The sequence below is a fragment of the Callithrix jacchus genome, chromosome 9 (assembly GCF_049354715.1).
Source record: "Callithrix jacchus isolate 240 chromosome 9, calJac240_pri, whole genome shotgun sequence".
Classification (NCBI taxonomy): domain Eukaryota; kingdom Metazoa; phylum Chordata; class Mammalia; order Primates; family Cebidae; genus Callithrix; species Callithrix jacchus.
This window is the reverse complement of record NC_133510.1, coordinates 104255560-104274711: the sequence shown is the minus strand read 5'-3', so window position 1 is coordinate 104274711 and position 19152 is coordinate 104255560. Positions and strand designations below refer to the sequence as shown.

Sequence of the window (19152 nt, the reverse complement as noted above, 5' to 3'; positions counted from 1 at the left end):
CAAGCAACTCACAGGGTCAGTCTTATCTGTCACTTAGCAGTAGGAAGCAACCTGGCCTGGGGATTTCCAACTCGATTTCCAGGAGACCAGGTCACCTCAGCACAGAGGCAACTTTCACAAACCTTAGAAAAAAGCTTACCCTTACAAGAATAGCTTAATCTCCCTTTGTGAACAAAACACCTGGTAACTGACCTGGATTGCATACAGGTATAAGAGAGGAGGAAGGATCCCGCAAACTCTGAGATTGGTCTCTAGATGAAAACCTTCCTGGTCTGTCAGTCATCTGACTCGTGACTAAATCTGGCCCATGACACTGTCCTACTCCCACTATCTTTCTGGTAACAGCACTGCCAGAATAAAACACATGAGCATCAGACAGTGCACAAGACTTAACTGTGATGCAAAGTGAACTCAAGGGGAGAGGCCTCCTGGGGAAGCTGGTTAACTAGGACCACCCAAAACGCCTGAACACAACAGGGTGGAATCCACTGACATCATGGAAGAGGGGGCTTTGTCACTGCTGGGCCATGGTGAAAGTCCTGATTCTCCGTGAGGCCTCCTGTGACATTGCCAGTAGGGAGGCAAAGGGTGCCTCGTGACAGGCTGTGGGGACGGAATCTAGGTTGGCATAGGTGTGGGTGGGGTGAACAGATTATTCTGTGGTGTTCTGATGGAATGGAGTGGTTGAGGTCTAAGAGTTTTCTATCTTCCTAGGCTGCTCCTTTCCTGTCCCTGTGACTAGAGAGAAAACAGGATTTTCTGAGGGCTTTTAATTTTATTTACTTATTTATTTATTTGCCTGTGTCTGCTGCTATTTCCAGGCTGGCTGGCTTCTTCAGCTCTCAGGCTTGGATACAGGAAGCAAAAAAAAAACCTAGGGGAACTCACCCTGTGCTGCTTTTCAGGTCCAGCATCCCTAGCGGGCTGCCTTCTTTCCACCTTTCAGAGTCTTCTAATTTTATTTTATATGGAATGGATTTTTAGTTTTATTAGCAGGGGGAATAGAGAAAAGTATGTTTATCTTCTCAGAAGTAGAAATATTTTATTTAAAAAATTTGTTTATTTACCTGAAGGGTCTTTCACCTCCTGTGGTGGTTGCTATTCTGAGTAGAGAACTTTTTTTAATGTTTTGTTTAATTAATATTTATTTATTGTACTTTAGGTTCTGGGGTACATGTGCAGATCATGCAGGATTGTTGCATAGGTACATACATGGCAAGGTAGTTTGCTGCCTTCCTCCCCCCATCACCTATATCTGGCATTTCTCCCCTTGTTGTTTCTCCCCACCCTCCCCACCCCCCCCCACTGTCCCTCCCCTAGCCACCCCACAACTGACCACAGTGTGTGATACTCCCCTCCCTGTGTCCACACGTTCTAGTTGTTCAACACCCGCCTACGAGTGATAACATGCGGTGTTTGGTTTTCTGTTCTTGTGTCAGTTTGCTGGTTTCCAGAGAACATTTTTGTGTTGGAAAGCCCTGGTCCTGCGGCACTGTGGGCATGGAGAGGACAGACCAATCTTTAGAACAGTGTCTTCTTCCTGAACCCTGCAGGCAATTCACTGTCTTTAGCATGGAGGCCTTTGCATGGACTGCTCCCCCTGCCTGCAACACCTTCCTCTCTACCTTGTCCACTGCCTAAGCCTTAGTTATTCTTCAGTTTTCAACTGAAAACATTACTTATTTAAAGAGACTTTTCCTATTACCTGGATATGTTTCCATTCCCTTCTGATAAATGTTTCTAGAGCACCTTGTACTTTTTTTTATCTCCATTATCAAACTTTATTGCAGTTATTTATTTAATGTCCATTCTACTGAATAGCCTATAATCTGATGAAGGAGGGGATGATGACCTTGTTGTTCTGCCATGTATGAAATGTCTGGGGCCTACTTCAGTGCCCAGGACAAAGCAAGACATTAAGCAACTTTAGCTTGAATGTTAACTAATAATGTAGCTGGACTCATAAATATCCTATTGTCTAATCACCCCAAGTGTTCTCTGAAATTTCCCTGGCCACTTGGGCTACTCCTTTGGGATCCTAGACCTCCCCTTGACCTAGAAATTTAAAGGCTAATATTGAGCAAAGCGGAAGTCCTTCAGGATCTTATTTCACTCCTAAGGCTTGTGGCCATCCTGGTTGGTTGTTTTCTCTATCATGGATTTGGTAACTCTATATCAAAGCAAAGGTTGCAGTTATCTAATTGAATTTTAAATCTATTTCTACATGTTTTGATCAGTCTTTTTTAAATCATATTTTTCATTCTAGTTTCATCCTTGGGGAATGTCAAATGGGTTTCATTCTCCTTTCCAGTCACACAGCAGTATTTATTCACAGTTTTGTTTTGAGAGGATTTTGAAATGATCAAAACACAAAGGAGTGCTGTGATTTATAGATATCTGCAAGAGCAATGCTAAGAGGGGTGGTATCATTCTTGATTTATACATTCATATAGGTGATCCCATTGTCTCAGGCCTCTCTGTCTTCTCTGTGTTTGATTGCCCTATTCGAGGCTACCTGCAGAAATAGATGGATGCTTGAGACCAAGGAGCAGAAACTTCCAAGTTCTAATGACTTCTTTTCCAGTGACAAGGCTATCGTGACTAAAATGATGATTTTCCAAGGAGGCTGAATACTTTAAATCATCATCCCGATGAAATGACTTTGAAACACTTCAGTTTGGATTTGAGATTGCTAATTGCTGACTTTGCATTGTTTTTGCAGGCAGCACTCAGCATATTTGGTATGGTTGGCGGACCACTTACGGGCTTGTTTGCTTTGGGCATTTTGGTTCCCTTTGCCAACTCAATTGTAAGTATGAAGAATGAATATGTGTGAAGATTACTCTTCCAGCTACACTAACAGCTCCAAAGTTTTTTCTCAGTGTAAAGATGTGGTTCCTTTGAGATTTGTCATTGGTTACTTGTCTTGATGACTTAAAGTATTTCTGTTGGCTTTGGTGGAGTATACAATGAAGTACTATGTATAGGGGCTCTGTATGTGTGAAGCTCAATGGAAACTTCCAGAACCTTAGAGGGAAATTTTAAATATTCCTAATATAACTAAAGGAGCAACATTTTTTGTGCACTTATCTACTTGCTCTTCTCAAAAATTAGTAGCTAGGATTCAAAAGAGATCAATGGGCTCAGATAGGAGAGATTTAAGGGCAGTAAAACTTAGGATTTCTGTGAATAGCCATAGCACAGCAAAGAGAAGCAATACAATCTTACCACCTTGGCCAGGAATTTTCTACTCCTGACATTTAAAACTATAGTTCCTGCAACATGATTTAGCTCCCAAGGGGTGATCACAATTGGGAATATTTTCCAGAAAGACCCAACATCTCTGTCCTTCTACCTAGACGTATCTGTGCTTAGAAGTACTAACATTTGTTTGGAATAAATGAACTAGAAATTATTTCTCTGAAACCCAGAAGAAAGTCCATCGGTTCAGTCTGGCTATAACTACATCTTATATGTAGTTCAGGAAAAGCTGATAATGTATGTATAGTTGCTTCGGATATAGGGTAGCCATAGAACTATGACTTCACATTCAGGATTCTATTTTCTATATAACGCAGTAGGAATTGGTAAGGCAGATACTAATAAGGACTAAGATATTAATGAGTAGGATTTGGTAAGGCAGATATTAATAAGGATTAACTAAGGCAGATATTACTAAGGACTGGTTATTATTACTTATTATCCTCAATGAGATGTCATATGAAAAGCTACTTTGGTAGGAATTAATCACAATGAAAGAGTTTTGTTTGTGGCCACCTCAGAATGTTGAAGCTTGGATTAGATTCTTTTCATGATGAAATGCATAATAAATTATTATCAGAAAAATATATTTACAAATCAACTTTTGATATTTGACATTTGTTGCCGGCATGCATGTAGCGGACTAAGCTAACATGCCCTTTTCTAGGGGCAGTAACTGGAGAATAACATTATTCTTCCTGCCATAAATAGTATCTTTTTTTTTAAGCATGGCTGTCCAAGGTTTTCACCAGTGGATTATCTGCTTTTCTTCAAAGTGGCCTTTTTCATTCCTTTTTTCCTCCCTGCCTCACTACCTTTCATTCATTTATCCACTTGCTCATTTATTCAATAGATTTTTATGGGCTGAGCACTGTCTTGGGAGGAAGGAGGACTGAATGTTTCTGCCCTTGTGGGTTTTATAATTTTGTGCCATGTTGAACTTGGCTTTCTAATGCTAATTTTAACATCGAAGCAAACTGTATTGTTTTTCTTTTAATAGCATTCTTGTTTTACAGGGAGCACTTGTTGGTCTGATGGCTGGATTTGTCATTTCTCTATGGGTGGGAATTGGAGCTCAAATATATCCTCCGCTTCCTGAGAGAATGATGCCATTGCACCTTGACATCTACGGCTGTAACAGCACATACAATGAGACAAATTTGATGACAACCACAGAAAGACCATTTACTACTAGTGTTTTTCAAACACACAATGTTCAAAGGTATTGAATTGTTTTATTACGTTATACTTTTAAAAGCTTATGCAACAACTAGAGCACTCCAGTTGCTTTTTGCCTTGCCTACAACATCGGGATTTTGCCTAATTCTGAAATGAGTAAAACCCATGTGGCTTTCTATAATATTTTCTGCAACAGTAGCAAAACTGTCCTATTTTTGTAATTTCTATAGAAATTTCTGCCTTGCCTACAGATCTAAGAAAACTTAAATATTGATGAGAAAATTCTATTATATGTAAACTCTCCTAAACACCAGCTCTTAACAGCATGAAGAATTATCTTTGTCTTGGAAAAATTTTTTTAATGAAAAGCACAATTATAAAAGAAATATTTCTTATATAGTCTTTGAAGGACAGATTTTATTGACCAAAAGCTACAATTATTCAAACATCTTAAATAATTGCCATTTGTTCAGTGGAAGGTTCCAAATCTTTGAAGCATTAGCAGTGATTCCAGCTGTGATCTTCATGCTAGAGATTTCAGTCATGCAGTACACTTTGGAGCCTCTTGATGCTGAAGTTGTCTGATTTACTGTAATGATATAGGCCTGTGGGTAGAGGCATGCTTTACTGTATAGTGAATGTGAGGGCAAAACTTTCTTTAGTGGATATATAAATGTCCAGCCTTAAAGCACAAACCCCGTGGATATGTTCAAGGAATGTAAAGTTGAGGCCATTGCCCCCAAAGTATTGCCCCAGTGCCAGTTTATCTGGAATGACATCATTATAGAGTCGACCCTTTTGGGTCAAGGCATGGCATACCCTCTTAAAATCTTAAAATGGACACACTCCTGGGAGAAGGAACATGATCATACATATAGCCATTATTAGTAATTAGTGTTCTGGAGGGAATTCAGCTATGAGAAATCCAGCCCAGGGACTTCCAGGAGCGTTCCAGGAAGGTAAGTGTATGGTAGAGTGGAAAGTTAGTTCCAGAGCCTGAGGCATATCTGAGGGAAGTTTTATTAGGTGAGGTGCTGTGGAGAGAGGGGCAAAGATATGTGAGGAGCATCTGGACGGGCATCAAAGCATTAAGCGGAGGGGCTGGGAGAGAAATTAGAAAGTCAGAAAGGGAGAAAAGATTAACTGAAGGTTAAGTGGGAGGACATATAGGATGTACTTCTTGTTTTACAATTTTGCTTAGCATTTTCCTAATTATGTAAATATTTGCCCTTAGGAGTCTAAGGCAAAATGGTTATTTGGATTCCTGAAAAAAATAAATTAGCTGAAGTTTATTGTATGCCTGGTACCATAATAATCACTTTTATATGTTAGTTTATTTACCAAATATTTCAGCTAATAAATGAGAATTTTTGAGCAAGGACCATGTACCCAGAACTGTGCTGGCCGTTTATTTAGTATCCATGGAAGAAAATCTTCCTCTCCTATCCACTGTTTCCTGCCTTCCAGAAAATTATATTTTAGCTAGAGAGATTGTGCAAATATACACAAGACAATGGACTCTGTAAGCATGCTAAGTATAAAAATTAGGGCATAGTAAATAAGAAATACTTGATACATTATTGTTAAAAGAGTGAGTACAAAGTTGGAGTGTAAGCTAGCATGAAGACTTCAGAGATGTACTACTACTTCAAGAATGCACAGGTTTGGCTAGATGAAGGGGAAGGTCTGGAAAGTCATTCCTGTCACAGAAAATGACCAGAAGGGACACTGGACAAGAAATAAATTAAAAGATGCATTGTGATCAGTAGTATTCACATGAGAGCCAGGAGGAGGAAGTCTGCCTGGCTGTAGTCAAGGAGGCCTAGGAGAATTTCCTGGGCTGGAGTTAATGAGGTGGCAGGATGGAGCACAGGGACACACAGAGGGAGGAGTGTGTGCTGCAGAATGAAGAAACCAAGGGGCAAAGGTATGAAGGGCTGAAGAATCAGTGCATCTTAGGAAATCACCCTAATTCCATATGGCTGGAGCACAAGGGTTTTGAGCCACCCAGCTGAAGGTTGAATGTATGATTCTTTGGTTGCCTGGATATAGATTGTTTTGATTGCTTAGATTCAGTTTTGATTTTTTTAAGTTTCCAATATATGATGGTTACACATTGGTAGTTTGCTGTGGCTTTAATTTGTATTTCCCTTATGATTAATGAGGTTGAATACATTTTCATTTGTTCACTGTCCATTTGGATATCTACTTTTGTGACTTGGTTATTGAAGCCTTTGGTCCATTTGAAATGGATTCTCTGCCTTTTTCTTATTTATGTAGGAGTTCACGACATATTCTATATATGAGATATGGTTTGAAAATATTTTTCTCCCATTTCACAGGTTGCCTTTTCAATCTTTTAATGATACTTTTTTTGTTAGTCAAAATTTCTTAATTTTAATTAATTTCTGTTTCTCAGCTTTTTCCTATATGGTTAGTCCTTTATGTGTCTTGTTTAAGAAATCCTTGCCTACCCTGAAGTCATAAAGATATTCCTCTAATTTTTCATTTAAAAGCTTTATTGTTAATCATTACCATTTGGGAAGTGTAATCCACTTTGGAATTGATTTCTGTGGGTAATATGATCAAGATTATTTTTTCCCATATGAATATCCAGTTAACTAAACACTATTTATTGAAAAGACTCTCCTATTGCCCCATTGAATGCACCAGCAATGAAACTGATTTTAACCAATTAACTATTTTTCTGTGGGCCTATTTCTCAATTTTCTATTCTGTTCTATTTTGTCTGTCTTTGGCTCAATATCACACTCTCTCAGTTTCATTAGCCCACCTCAATGTGTGCCCCTTCTTTCTGGGCTCTTGAAACCTCAAGTTCTCATTGTTTTTGTTTTTGTTTGAGATAGATTCTTACTCTGTTGCCCAGGCTGGAGCTCACTGCAACCTCTGCCTCCTGGGTTCAAGAGATTTTTGTGCCTCGGCCTCCCAAATAGCTGGGATTAAAGGCATGAGCCATCACGCCTGACCAATTTTTGTATTTTTGGTAGAGATAGTGTTTTACTATGTTGGCCAGCCTGGTCTTGAACTCCTGACCTCAGGAGATCCACCTGCCTCAGCCTCCCGAAGTGCTAGGATTATAGGTGTGAGCCATCACACCTGGCCAAGTTCTCATTGTCTTGATCTCTCTGATGTCTTCAAAAACCTGCCTCCCTCCCTGTACCCCAGGTTATATATATTGTTCTCAGCAGAATGATTGGTCTAAATCAAGCAGATATCAAAACTGGAAGTGGAATCCTAGAGCAGTATTATAGAAATGATCATAGAATGATCATCTTACTCTTTCACTTAAAACATTGCAACGAGTGCCATTGCCTGTAGAGTAAAATTCCAACTCATGCCCAGTTCCACAAAAAGTCCCCTGCCTATCTTTCATCTTATAATCACTGTCTTGCTCACTGTGCCTCAGTCGGCTTATGTTTAGTCTCTGAGATGCTTTCCTCAAGAACATTTTGTTTCTCAGATCTTATTTCAAATGTCGTTTATTCTCAAAGGTTTCTCTGACCACTCGTAGTGTAGTTCCTCCCTCTCCACGCTGTTAATAGCACGTCATCTTGTTTTATTTTCCCTACAGCACTTTCTACTAGTGGAAATTATTATATTTAAATTTGTTTATTGTATTTATCTCTACATTAGAATGTAAACTTTTTGTGAGAAGGAATTGTATCTACCTTATTTTTAAAAAATAATTTAACTTTTATTTTAGATACCTGTGCAGGTTTCTTATCTGGGTAAATTGTAAGATGCTGAGGCTGGGAGTACAATGGTCCTGTCATCCAGGAGGTGCTATACCCAATAGTTAATTTTTCAACTCTTGCCTCACTCCCTCCACCCTCTAAGAGTTCCCAGTGTCTATTGTTCCCTTCTTTGTGCCCACAAGTACCCAATGTTTAGCTCCCACTTACAAGTGAGAACATGTGGTATTTGGTTTTCTGTTCTTGCATTAATTAGCTTAGATAATGGCCTCTAGCCACACCTGTGTTGCTGAAAAGGACATGATTTTGTTCTTTTTTATGGCTGCATAGTATTCCATGGTGTATGTGTGCCACCTTTTCTTTATCCAGTCTATCACTGACGGGCACCTAGGTTGATTCCATGTCTTTGCTATTGTAATAGTGTTGCAATGAACGTAGAAGTGCATGTGTCTTTTTGGTAGAACAATTTGGTTTCCTTTGGATATATACCTAGTAATGGGATTGCTGGGTCAAATGGTTTATCTGCCTTATTTATGGCCAACTCTCCAATCACAAGAGCAGTGCCTGGGACGTCATGCAGAATGGAATGAATAAACATGGCCCTCAGATATTTTAGTATATAGTCAGGGTGAGTTTTAGTTTCAATTCTTGACCCAATAAGAAAATTAGGACAGCAGATTATGACATTAAAATATTATTAAATATTATATTTTGACCTTGCCATGAGAATCACTGGTATATACTGGTAGTTACCAGCAGCATTACATGAAATCTTACAGTTGTGCTTTTCCTTTCTTAGGACTCCACTGATGGATAACTGGTATTCCTTATCATATCTGTACTTCAGCACTGTTGGAACTTTGGTAACATTATTAGTGGGGATACTTGTCAGTTTATCAACAGGTAACTATCTAAATATTAGTATTATTAAATTTAACTTTATATCAGTTTTTACTGTATCTGTTTTATAGCTATTTATGTTATTTTACTATGATCCTATTGACAACTAGTTTATTTCTTCTGTTACTCATGGGAAATCTGAAGGCCTAGACTTGAAAGCAGAAGACTGTCTTTTTTTTTGAGACAGAGTCTTGGTCTGTAGGCCTGGCTGGAGTGCAGTGGCATGATCTCGGCTCACTGAAAACCTCTGTCCCTAGGGCTCAAGCAATTCTCCTGCCTCAGCCTCCCGAGTAGCTGGGACTACAGGTGTGTGCTACCACACTCGGCTAATTTTTGTATTTTTGGTAGAGATGGGGTTTCACCATGTTGGCCAGGCTGGTCTTGAATTCCTGACCTCAGGTAATCTACCCGCCTTGGCCTCTCAACAGAAAACTCATTTCTATTTAAATCTTGGTTCTGCCCTTTAGGGACTGCATGAACTTGGGCAAGTCACATAGCTACACTGAGCCTCAGCTTTCTTATGTGTAAAATGAGGACAATGATAATTGAACTCCCTATCTCACAAACTGCTGTAAGATAAAAATAAGATGCTTGAAAAAAAACCTTCATAGCTACTATGATGTTAGGGATTTTACACATATTTTTACAACAATCCTATATGCTATGATCTGCCCATTGCCTTGTATTCATTCTTTGTGAACTGTAAAGAAGCATACACAGGTTATATCTAAACACAGTGTGGAGGTTTTTCTAGATGTTCATCATTTTTAAAAAGTGTGTTTTAAAAAAATCAAATTAATACACACAGTATATAAATTGCTCTCTGGGATCGCTGTAGAACTGTTATCCTGGGACTCCGATTTGTCCTCATTCTGTGAATTCTCTAAGTCCCTGTTCCTGTGATGGGGTTTCTACTGCTTATATTCATTACTTCTCATTCCCATTTATTCCCTTAATTGAATGAAGCACATATCATATAGCATATTCTTGAGAAAGAGTAGACAAAAGAATGGGTTTTAAAAACTTTGCGTGCCTGAAAAAAATTTTTTTTAATCTAATGCTTGATTGATTGTTTGAGTAGAAAATCCTAGGGTTGAAGAGAACTGTTCTTTTTTCTGAGAGGGAGTCTGAATTTCTCTCTAGCTTACTACGTTGCTGTTGTGATGGTGCTGTGCTACAAGCTGACACTTCGTATGTGACCCATTTTCACATTGACCACCTTGCCCTAGACCTTCAGAAGGGTCCGTTCAATCTGAAGACCCATGCCCTTCAGTTCTGGACATTTTCTTTTTCTTTTCTTTTCTTCCCTTTAAAAAAAATAATTTTCTGTGTTCTCCTTCTGGAAATTCCTATTGGTCAAACATTTGAATTGGAATCATGGACAGTTCCTCTAATTTTCTTGTTTTTTTTCTTTCTTATTTTTCACCTCTGTGTCTTTTAGGTCTACTGTATGGGATATTTTTTCACTTACTTTTCCAATAATTCTCAAAGGAGTGCTCTGATCCAGTTTTGAGAATAGTCTATAGGGGAACGAGGGCAGGGAAGAGGCTATTGCAGTAACCCAGGTGAGAGATCACAGTGCTGGGGCCGGGGTAGTGTGGAGTTGGTGAAACTTGCTGGGTCCCCTGGCTCCCTACATCCCCTCACACGTATGCATCCATAGCAGCCACGCCAGGGGAAGGCTGCACTATCTCCTTCAACATGTGTTACAACTAATTAGAAATTGTACACTGGGCCGGGCATGGTGGCTCATGCTTGTAATCCCAGCATTTTGGGAGGCCGAGGTGGGCAGATCACAAGGTCCAGAGATCGAGACCATCCTGATCAACATGGTGAAACCCTGTCTCTACTAAAAATACAAAACTTAGCTGGGCATGGTGGCATGCACCTGTAGTCCCAGCTACTTGGGAGACTAAGGCAGGAGAATCAATTGAACCTAGAAGGCAGAGATTGCAGTGAGCTGAAATAGCGCCACTGTATTCCAGCCTGGTGACAGAGCAAGACTCTGTCTCAACAACAAAAAAAGAATTTGTATACTGTGGTTCGAGGATGTCTGATTCTTTGCTCTATACTACAAAGCTGCCAGCACTGTGCCACTTTATAGAATCCTGCTATCAATTTCTGTTTTTTGGCACTGGGATAGTAGCTGTCTGTCAAACCTCTGTGACACTTGTATTTATAATTATAAAATTGCTATTCATTATTTCTCAAACAGTTGTTGGAAAATATCCTCTTTCTTTTCCAAAAGAACTTTCTCAAAAATACAATTCCTAGCACAGTTTTCTTTTTTTTTTTTTCTTTGGTCCAGTTTGGTATATTTTAAGACAGATTTTTAATTTTTTTTGAGATGGAGTCTCACTCTTTTGCTCAGGCTGTAGTGCAGTGGCACAATCTTGGCTCACTGCAACCTCTGCCTCCTGTGTTCAAACGATTCTTCTGCCTCAGCTTCCCTAGTACCTAGGAGTATAGGCAGGTACCACCAGGTCTGGCTAATTTTTGTATTTTTAGTAGAGATGGGATTTCACCATGTTGGCCAAGCTGATTTCGAACTCCTGATCTCAGGTGATCTGCCTCAGTCTCCCAAATTGCTGAGATTACAGGGATGAGCCTCCATGCCCGGCCTTAAGACAGATTTTGATCTTTTCCCAGTAGTTATCCAGTTGTTCAGATCTGGAATACACCTAATCAGCCTCCCTGTTCTAATTTTCCTTTGATCCTTATTTAGCTCATTTTTTAAAAGAAAGTGGCGTATCAGAGTACCTCCTTGAGTACTCCCATTTTTCTTTTAAATGCTTTGATTCTGAAAAACCATATACAGTGATTTCTTTTGTTTCAATAAGTAATGCTCTACCTCGGTGACTGGGATCCAGTAATAGAAAACACTTCAACTTCATTAACTACTTACTCCTACTTCACAGAAGCAGTGAGTATTTTGAAAACTACCTAGAAGCACAAAATTTTGATGTTCCTTGGGAAATAATTTTTTTTTTTTTTTTGAGATGGAGTTTTGCTCTTGTTACCCAGGCTGGAGTGCAAAGGCACGATCTTGGCTCACTGCAACCTCCGCCTCCTGGGTTCAGGCAATTCTCCTGCCTCAGCCTCCCTAGTAGCTGGGATTACAGGCACGCGCCACCATGCCCAGATAAGTTTTTGTATTTTTAGTAGAGACGGGGTTTCACCATGTTGACCAGGATGGTTTTGATCTCTTGACCTCGTGATCCACCCGCCTCGGCCTCCCAAAGTGCTGGGATTACAGGCTTGAGCCACCGCGCCCGGCCGGGAAATAGATTTTAAAGCCTATTTAGTATGCTAAAATTTGTATAAGAGTTCAGGCCTTACAGACTGGGTTGACATTTCAGCCCCACCTTATTTTTACTATGCAGAAGGCTACGTTTTCATCAGTAAAATGGGGGCAAATTGTTTCCTAAGTAGATCACAAACTGTGGGCACAGAGATGGCTTTGTTTCTCTAGCACCTAGTAATATCTCTGGCACACAGTAGGTACTCAATAACATCAAATGAATTCATTTAAAATTAATTCTGTCTCCATAACAGCAGAGGTTCCCATAGTTAAAATTCTAGAATTTGTACTAAAATAGTGGTTCTTAAACTTTAGAGGACATAGGTCCCTTGGAAATTTTATAAAATCAGGCTTCAGGGGTCCTACTCACAGAGGTCCTAATTTGGTTAGTCCAGGCTAGAGTCTGGGAATCTGCATTTTAAGTACATTCTTTGAATGATTTAGGTAAGGGTAGTTGGAGGACCACTCTTTGAGGAATCCAATTTTTAAAAGCATCCTCTTTGATCCACAAAAAATACCAAAGCAAAAGACAATTTTTTTCTTTAAAGAAAACTTTAGGGAAGAGGATTTGGATCAAACATCAGTCAGCATACTGATTTTCATTTAAATAATTTATTCAGTAGTTCAGAATTTCCTGCATTTCTTCATAGACATGTATATTTGTAGCCACCAAAGTAGGGAAAAGCTGCTCCACTGTCTGAAGCAGAGGCAGATGGTTTGATATTTTACTGATGGCATGGAGGGTGCTTTTAAACCAGTTTTCCTACCAGCATTGGGCCAGATGACTGTTTCTCCAACTGAGTACCAGATGAAGATGTTGGCTTCCATTTAAGCACTATCTCACGTGCACACACACACACACACACACACACACACACACACACACATATATATATATGTTATATATATATATATATATATAAACAAGACTCCTATGTATTATAATGAGAGGCTTTCAAGACCCAGGGCTAAGGGAAGGGGAATGGTGGGCTAAATCATCAGCACGTTTAAGTTTCTCTTTCTCTTTGTGTTTTATGAATGTATGGAGTTGAATGTGTACAAGTTAAATGCTTGTATAATGGAATGTCTCTGTGTAGTTACTGGTGTCCTTTTTAACAATGTAAATAACATACATTTTTTTTTCCAGGAGGAAGAAAACAGAACTTAGACCCCAGATGTATTCTAACCAAAGAGGACTTTTTATCCAATTTTGACATTTTTAAGAAAGTGAGTTAGTTTTCATTTACCTTGAGTTAGGAAAATGGGCTTTATTACCTGGATAGAACACTAGTTAGTCCTCAGCCTCTTTTTTGAACAGTGATGGAAAAGGAAGGTATAGACCCTATATCATCTGATGATCTATATATGCTGGATCGCTCTCTATCCTATGATGAGCTACATGATTTTATAGCTCCATATGCTCTGATACACTATACCTATTGTCTGTCTATCCTCTGATAAGCTACATCTGTTGCATATCCCTCTTTCCTTTGATGATCTGTATCTGTTGTATGTCTCTCTCTCCTCTGATAACCTATATCTGTTGTATATCTCTCTATCCTGTGATGAGCTATACCTGTTGTATATCTCTCTATATCTGTGTATCCTCTGATAACCTATATCTATTGTATCTCTCTATATCTGTCAATCCTCTGATAACCTGTATCTATTTTATCTATATAACTATCTAGCCTCTGATAACCTATATCTGTTATATCTTTCTCTATTGTCTGATGAGCTGTTGTGTATCTATCTTCTGATAACCTATATCTGTTGAATAACTCTCTATCCTCTGAGGAAGTATACCTGTTGTATATTTCTCTCCTTCAGTAGATTAGAAAGCTGATGTAGAGAAATAAAAATAGTAGAAATAATTATTTAGAATTATATGAATGAAGCGCTTCTTTTTTATTCTAATCACCATGCTAACATTTTCTTTTAGAAGAAGCATGTTTTAAGCTATAAATCCCATCCAGTGGAAGATTGTGGAACTGATAATCCTGCTTTCAACCACATTGAATTGAACTTCCCAGATCAGAGTGGCAAGAGCAATGGGACTCGTTTGTGAAGCAGCTATGATACTAGATGCCCTTAAATGATGTTTCAGTTTTATGTTTTCTAGGATAATTTAACTAGGTTTTCTTTTTGTGTGTGTGTTGTATCATGAGTGTTTGGGGGATACATTTTTGTTAAAACAAAGTCTGGACTATCTTCACTTACTACACCATTAATTGATGTTACTCTGGAGTTTAGAATTTTGGCATTGGCATTTCCCTGTCTTTCCTTCATTTCAATGAAGCTGTAATTCTGAAAATTATAACTACATAGACACTGAAAGGCTAATACACACATATGAACATGTATTTGATTGTCAAAGGTATATTCTTAAATTTGGGCACTATTGAAAATATTTTCCATGACTTGGTGCTAGCATATAAGTTTGGAAGTTTGCCAAAATCATAATTAATTTTGTAAAGAGCTTTTTTTCCCTCCTATCACATATGCCATTCTTAGGGAGCAATGAGATAACAGGCCTGTGTTGTCTAGATCTTTGCTTTTTATCCCCTTATCAGCCCAGGGCATATACTAACCTGGGAACTAATTCTGTATCAGGAAGGTGGTAATCAATAAGTATTCTGTCTGGGAAAGACTGTGGGCCTAGTGATCAAAGTCTTCTTGGTGCTGTTCATTAATTATTGTGTCTTTTGGCTTGTTTCTTGAATTTCTGGACTTTGGCTACTGATACTGCCTTTCTTAATTTTTATAATTTCTATAAATTTATAGAAATTTATAAAAATTATAAAAATTTCTATAATTTTTATCTGCATGCCCAGTTTCTGACTTATCAAGTTGGGTTTTGTTGTGCACTCTACCTGAGCCTGTCTTCATAATTTTCTGTTTATTTCCCTGGGCTTGGTTATGTCTCAAGACACTACATGTGAATCATGCCACCCAAAATCCTGGCTTACCAAGTCCCAGCCTACAAATTATGAACTCCCATGACTTGGTACTAACATATACTTGATGTAGGTACTTACAGACTTGATGATCTAAGAATAGCATATTCTTAAAAATGGTTAAGCTCCATGGAGTTAGATGACTGCACTCAATGCTATTAAGTTGAACTTTTGCATGTCGACTAATGTGCAATCAATTAAACTTAAAGATACATGTGCTTAGAAATTTTTAAATTTTAGTATATTTATCCAGTTAAAGAGCTAAATTACATAGGCAAACACTGCTTTTTTTTTTTTAATGTCTGGACCCAATTAAAAAATGCCTTGTTCTATGTTTTAAGATTTTTAAGTGGCAGTCTCAAAGCTGCTTAGCTGTTTATTTTGCTGGGTTCCTAGCTAAGAGTTTGATTATAGGATTTCATCAATAACTTATTTTTTGTACAATTCCCACATTAGATACGGTTTAAAAGTACTTTTAAACTTTTCAATTTTTTTAGAAACATAAGAGAAATAGAACATAGAAATGATTTTATGATTAAATAATTTTGTGCTATTTTCTGATACATGTTATTTAGGTAATCAGGGCCTGTACATTTAGAGGTTGCTTACTGACAATGTTAAGAAACTATTAAAAAAAAAAAAAAAAGGCTGGTCGCAGTGGTTCACGCCTGTAATCCCAGCACTTTGGGAGGCCCAGGTGGACCAAACTGGTGAAACCTCATCTCTACTAAATACAAAAATTAGCTGGGCATGGGGGCACGTGCCATAATCCCAGCTACTCAGGAGGCTGAGACAGGTGAATCACTCAAACCTGGGAGGTGGACGTTACAGTGAGACGAGATCACTCCATTGCATTCCAGCCTGGGCAACAAGAGTGAAACTCCATCTCAGAAAAAAAAAAAACAATAATTTTTTAAATGTGGCACATATACACCATGGAATATTATGCAGCAATCAGAAATGATGAGTTCATGTCGTTTGTAGGGACATGGATGAATCCGGAGAACATCATTCTCAGCAAACTGACACAAGAACAGAAAATGAAATACCGCATATTCTCATTCATAGGAGGGTGATGAAAAATGAGAACACATGGACACAGGGAGGGGAGTACTAAACACTGGGGTCTATTGGGGGGGAAAGGGGAGGGCCAGCAGGTGGGGGAGCTGGGGAGGGATAGCCTGGGGAAAAATGATAAATGTGGGTGAAGGGGAGAAAGGAAACAAAACACACTTCCATGTGTGTACCTATGCAACTGTCTTGCACGTTCTGCACATGTACCCCAGAACCTAAAATGCAATAAAAAATTTAAAAAATAAAAAAGGCTGGGCATGGTGGCTCACACTTGTAATCCCTACATTTGAGAGGCTGAGGCAGGAAGATAGCTTGAGGCCAGGAGTTTAAGTGCAGCCTAGGAACATAGTGAGATCTCATCTCTACAAAAAAAAAAAGATTAAAAATTAAAAAAAAAAACTTAGCTAGGCATGTTGGCATATACTTGTAGTCCCAGTTACTAGGGAGGCTAAAATGGGAGAATAGTAATTTCTCCAGTAGTTGTAAAACATGAAAGGCACTCAATACAAATTGGAATATATGCTTGTGGTCATGCGATAAGGGTTAGTGATAAAAAGGGCCTACTTCCATAGGGATGCTTGGAGTCTTAACATCAGCCTGTGGGTAGATGTGTGTAATTCCGAGATTTAGTGTTCGGGAAACTTTGTTGCCTTGTAGTTAGCCATGTCTTCCAATCATCCATTACCAATAATATTAGTAATATTATAATAAGTAAGAGACTCATATCTACCATCACTGAGTTTGTTGTCTAATAAAGAAAGTGGGCAAAATACAACTAGTTACAGTAAAATGTTGTAACTGAACCCAGGTGTGGCTGCCTGCCACTTGAAAACCAAACTAAAGAGAGAAGAGAGTTGGTGGGAGGAAAAGCAGGTTTATTTGAAGACCCAGTAAACCAAGAAGATGGTAGACTGTTGTCCTAAAGTATCATCTTCAATTAGTACCAATTGCAGATTATTTTTCTGTTAAGAGCAGGGGGAAGGAGAGGTGGGTGGGATCAAGAGGTGACTGATAACTGCAGACATCTGAGCACCAACCAGGGCCTAAGGAGGTTGAGAACTTCTTTTTCCTTGGTCAGGTCACAATGCTCCTATAAATCTTTAACAAAACATAGTTGTTTACATACTGACCCTTTAATCCCAGAGTTGGTTTCAAAAACTACCTGATTGTTTCTTTGCATATGATATGGTTTGTATTTGTATTTCCCCACTCAAATATCATGTGGAATTGTAATCCCTCGTGTTGGAGAAGGGGCCTGCTGGAAGTTGATTGCATCATGGAGCGAACTTCCCCCCTTGCTGTTCTTGTGATAATTAGTGAGTTGTCACGATATCTGGTTGTTTAAAAATGTGTAGCACCTTCCCCTTTTGCTCTTTTGCCTCCTGCTTCAGCCATGTAAGACATGCCTCTTTCCTCTTTGCCTTCTGCCATGACTGTAAGTTTCCTGAGGCCTCCCCAAGCCATGCTTCCTGTACAGCCTGCAGAATCACGAGCCAATTAAACCTCTTTGCTTTATAAATTACCCAGTCTCAGGTAGGTTCTTACGTTTAATAGCAATGCGAGAACGGACTAATACATCATATGATCTCGGTGCCCTAATATGATCCTAGCTTACATGCAGGAATGGGTAAAGCCTCCTTAAACAAAAATTGAGTTAGATATTTTAGTTCTTTTGCTGTTTCATTGTTACAGTGTGATAAGTATCACAATTGGAGCATTGTAACCTGTGCTAAGTGACATAAGTATCACACTATGAAGTAACAGGAATGTACAAGGGTCCCAATCCAGTAATAGAATACTTTGCTGACCAGATGAGGAATAAGCTGAGATTTGAATGATGTATAGTCATTATATAAGCAAGGAAAGGAAAATAAGAAGTGGTTTAGGCAAAGGGAACCATATGTTCTAAAGCCTAGAGGATGGTGGGATCATGGTGCATAAGAAGAGTATGTAAATAGGGTAGAGTAAATGGTAACATGGGCACCAGCCAGATTGTGGGAAGTCATGCTCGAGGTTGTAGACTTTATTCCTGTGGGAATAAGAAGCCATTTAAGAGTTGTAAGAAGAGACATATGATGTGATCAAATTTGGATTTCCGAAAGCTCCGTTCACAATAACTGTAACATGAAGAATGGATGGGTGGAAGAGAGTACGCCTGAGGATCCGGAGACTAGGAGGCTGTGTTACAGTGTTTATGAGAGAAAATCGTGGCCTAGATTATGATGTTGGTAATGAGGATGAAGAAAGATAAATAGATACACATGAGAGGATTGAATTGACAGGACTTGGTACATTTTTGAAAAGAAAGACATCAGAAATAATTACTTAACATTTTTCTGCTTAAGCATTTGAGTGGCCATGGTGCCATTCATAAGGTAGGTTACCATAGAAAACTTGGTGTAGGGTAGGATGCTCAATTTCAGACCTGTTGGGTTCCAGCAGCAGTTCTCAACACAGGGAAGTTTTTAAAAAGAAAATAAATTAAATCTATGAGTTATTAGTGATACTAAAACAATAAGCAATTTGCAACCCTTCCATTTATGCTTTTCTTCTTTTTCTGCTCCTTCTTTGTCATTGTCTCCATCTCCTTCTCCTTCTACTACTGTTTTATTCATGTTAGGGTTCCATAGACTATTACTAGCTGACTATTTGTGGGAAGGGAGGCTATTTGAGTGGCTTACTAATTTTCTTTTATTAGGTTGGTGCAAAAGTAATTGCCGTTTTTGCCAATATTGCTTTACTGACACATTTTCCAGAAACTTCAAAT

The 19152-nt window shown here is 38.7% G+C and overlaps 1 protein-coding gene across 3 annotated transcripts in view; it reads left to right on the top strand.

Moving 5' to 3' along the window:
• Positions 1-17907, top strand: part of SLC5A8 (solute carrier family 5 member 8) — a 57288-nt gene extending 39381 nt beyond the window's left edge. The window contains exons 11-16 of one of the 3 annotated variants that reach the window (XR_004728997.3): positions 2723-2809; positions 4278-4483; positions 8953-9056; positions 10495-10618; positions 13502-13581; positions 14297-14315. Coding sequence is in view for 2 of the 3 variants with exons in the window: in XM_002752905.6 (XP_002752951.1) it covers positions 2723-2809; positions 4278-4483; positions 8953-9056; positions 13502-13581; positions 14297-14422 (603 nt within the window). In the remaining variant the exon portion in view is untranslated. Of the gene's footprint in view, positions 1-2722; positions 2810-4277; positions 4484-8952; positions 9057-10494; positions 10619-13501; positions 13582-14296 lie in introns of all 3 variants that reach the window. The other 2 variants (XM_054238774.2, XM_002752905.6) reach the window with 2 other exon arrangements.
• Positions 17908-19152: the final 1245 nt, after the last annotated feature.